Below are 3,584 nucleotides of genomic sequence, written 5' to 3'. Positions count from 1 at the left end.
ATAACTCATAACCCTTGGCATGTAGTTGCCATCATCCCTTCTAATAAGTACAAAATCGACAAAAAACTCTATTTGGAGGGATTTTGGAGGCAACAATAAGTTATTGTTGCCTACAAAATCCCACCAAATAGAGGTTTTTGTCAATTTTGTACTCTATGACTATTATATACACTCAGACACTAATGTAAAGGGGGCTCTCTGGGGACACTAATGTTAGGGGGTCTCATCTGGGGACACTAATGTTAGGGGGGCTCTCTGGGGACACTAATGTTAGGGGGGCTCTCCGGGGACACTCATTTAAGGGGAGGATCTCTGGGGACCCTGATGTAAGGGGGCCTCTGGGGACACTAATGTTAGGGGGGCTCTCTGGGGACACTAATGTAAGGGGGCTCTCTGGTGATACTAATGTTAGGGGGGCTCTCTGATAAAAACTAATGTAAGGGGGGCTCTCTGATAAAAACTAATGTAAGGGGGGCTCTCTGGGGACACTAATGTTAGGGGGCTCTCTAGGGACACTAATGTAAGGGGAGGCTCTCTGGGGACCCTGATGTAAGGGGGCCTCTGGGGACACTAATGTTAGGGAGGCTCTCTGGGGACACTAATTAAAGGGGGCTCTGTGGTGATATTAATGTTATGGGGGCTCTCTGGTGACACTAATGTTAGGTGGGCTCTTTGGGGACACTGCTGTAAGGGGGGGGGCTCTCTAGGGACACTAATGTAGAGTGGGCCCCTGTGGACACTTATGCAAGGGGGGCTCTCTGGGAACACTTATGTAAGGGGAGGGGTCTCTCTGGGGACATTAATGTAAGAGGGGCTCCCTGGGGACACTAATGAAAGGGGAGCTCTCTGGGGACACTAATGTAAGGGGGGCTCTCTGGGGACACTAATGTAAGGGGGCTCTCTGGGGACACTAATGTAAGGGGGGGGCTCCTGTGGACACTAATGTAAGGGGGGGGCTCTCTGGGGACACTAATGTAAGGGGAGGGGTCTCTCTGGGGACATTAATGTAAGGGGGCTCCCTGGGGACACTAATGAAAGGGGAGCTCTCTGGGGACACTAATGTAAGGGGGGCTCTCTGGGGACACTAATGTAAGGGGGCTCTCTGGGGACACTAATGTAATGGGGCTCTCTGGCGACACTAATGTAAGTGGGGGCTTTCTGGGGACACTAATGTAAGGGGGGCCTATCTGGGTATACTAATGTAAGAGGGGTCTCAGGGGACACTAATGTAAGGGGGGGGGGCTCTCTGGGGACACTAATGTAAGGGGGGGGCTCTCTGGGGACACTAATGTAAGGCTGTTCTCTTGGGTGCCTGATGTAAGGAAGGGGCCCTCTGGGGACACTGATGTAAGGGGGAGGCTTTCTGATGACCCCGATGTAATGAGTGGCTCTTTGGGGACCCTGATGTAAGGGGATGCTCTCTGGGGACCCTGATGTAAGGGGAGGCTCCCTGGGGACCCTGATGTAATGAGGGGGGTTCTGGGGATCCTGATGTAAATGGGGGATCCACACCAAGCTATGTAACAATTTATATATATATATATATATATATATATATATATACAAACACACACACACACACATGTTTATTATATACATGTGTATGACTTTCTTTACTTCACTGCTATGGGCTCTAGCCTGAGATCTTTTTTAGACCCTTTATGGTTTCTTGCACCGGGGCCCTGAAGATTCTAGTTATGCTATGGCCCCATAGAGTTCAATAAATTTTGCGGTTCGGGGTCAAACTTTTCCCCTGTTCGGGAGTTCTGCTGTGAACCGAACAGGGGAGTGTGCAGCCCATCTCTAACCGGGACAAACCGAGAAGGTGAAAGACCCAAGTAAGGAACACAGACAGCTATTAAAATATGAGAGGAGATATAACCCTTCCACACTCCATACAAAACGAAATGCTATGACTTAGGAAACATTTTACATTGATCTCTATCACACTAAATGTCTATAATATATATTTAGAGTCTCAAGCTAAGCGTTCTCCACATGTTAAGTCTCTGTGTTCCTCCAGCTTCTGGTCCAGAATCTTCTCACAATGGTCCTTCTCAGCTTGTTGCTGGCCTGGAAGATGACGGCGGCCTCCACCGATTGAGATAATAATTGTAAATTCCCCAAAACTATTGACAGTGAGGAACGTGGAAGATAAAAAATCACTTGAGACACGCAGAAGAATGTGAAGATGAGAAGTAAGAAGAAGATTGTCCTCAGTGCAGTGACATGAGCCTGAAGATTTGGACGTGTTGATCCAGAGTCGTTATTCTTCACCCTCCAGATGTGTCTGAGCAGAAAGGAGAAAGTGAGGACCAGGCACAGAAGACTAAGGCAGAATGGCAAAACGGCACCTAGGACGTTTGCAGGCACATGATAGGAAAAAACTTTAGCTAACATGATAACAGAGACATTTGTACTGTTCACAGAAGATTGGATAATTCTTTCTTCATTGACAGCCCAGAAGCCCGGGACACTCACAATGAACATCCCAAGAGCTGTCAGGAATAGAAGTTGACTCAGGAAATTGGACACAATTCTCTTTAACCAGATGAAGAACCCATAGCTGAGATTGGTGATGGTGGTACAGTAATGAGCCGAGAGCCAGAAAGTCAACCAGAAGTTGTAATATGCCAGGAAGTAAGATGATGTGTTCATAAATCCAAATACTTGTCTCATAAAAAAGATTTCCCGAGCCAAGACAGAGAGCATTGCCTGTAGGCTCAGCACACACTGGAGGAGAAGATTCACAATCCCCTTAGCCAGAAAAATCACATCGGTGGGATTCAACTTCCCTTTCTTTCTGATGATGTCCAGGTTACCCATCACAATACAAGTGTAAGAAGGGATTGCCAAGCCGAGTCCCAAGACTGAACAGACTAAAAAAGAGATCAAGTGTGAAGGCCACATGTTGAGGTTTGGTGTGATCTCCGGACAGAGATGACGGGACACGTCCAGTGATAGCAGACAGAATGAGATATTTAGAGTTGGAATTGTGGAAATAGTCTTCAGAGATCCGTCTCGTGAGTGACTTTGCATAAATGTGATGGATTTCATTTCAATGCCAACATGTAAAGCACGGAGCAACCCGTGTAATACCATCTCTGACTCATTTCCATTATAATGAAATAATTAACCAATTCAGAACTGGCAGCTTTATGTCTCTTATTGACTATTATATACACTCAGCACTAGGGATGGGCCCGATGTTCGAATCGAACATAAGTTTGACTCGAACATCGAGTGTTTGCCGAATAGCGAACAATTTGGGGTGTCAATTCGAAATCTGCAGAAAACACTTTAAAAGTCTTTGGGAGAAATCAAAAGTGCTAATTTTAAAGGCTTACATGCAAGTTTTTGGCATAAAAAGTGTTTGGGGACCTGGGTCCTTTGTGGACATGTATCAATGCAAACAAAAGTGTGGAGTGGTTTTAAGAATGCTGAAACAATAAAAAATTACATATTTCTTTAAATATTGTGCCTGGGGGTGTCTATAGTATGCCTGTAAAGTGGCCCATTTTTCCAGTGTTTAGAACAGTCCCTGCACAAAATGACATTTGTCAAGGAAAAAAAAGTCATTTAAC

The 3,584-nt window shown here is 45.8% G+C and overlaps 1 protein-coding gene across 1 annotated transcript; it reads right to left on the bottom strand.

Annotated features, from left to right (window-relative positions):
* Positions 1 to 2,001: 2,001 nt before the first annotated feature.
* LOC143925220 (taste receptor type 2 member 7-like) lies at positions 2,002 to 3,102 on the bottom strand. Its single transcript, XM_077449815.1, has one exon. The coding sequence runs from the start codon at positions 3,100 to 3,102 to the stop codon at positions 2,002 to 2,004; it is 1,101 nt and encodes a 366-aa protein (XP_077305941.1).
* Between the last annotated feature and the right edge of the window lie 482 nt (positions 3,103 to 3,584).

The sequence above is a fragment of the Lithobates pipiens genome, unplaced genomic scaffold (genome assembly GCF_037356315.1).
Source record: "Lithobates pipiens isolate NorthernLeopardFrog02 unplaced genomic scaffold, aLitPip1_a1.2 Scaffold_22, whole genome shotgun sequence".
Classification (NCBI taxonomy): domain Eukaryota; kingdom Metazoa; phylum Chordata; class Amphibia; order Anura; family Ranidae; genus Lithobates; species Lithobates pipiens.
The sequence above is the reverse complement of the archived record's forward strand: the minus strand, read 5'-3'. Positions and strand labels throughout refer to the sequence as shown.

Coding starts and splice junctions, on each gene's coding strand:
- LOC143925220 (XM_077449815.1), bottom strand. CDS start 3,102: ATGGTATTACACGGGTTGCTCCGTGCTTTACATGTTGGCATTGAAATG.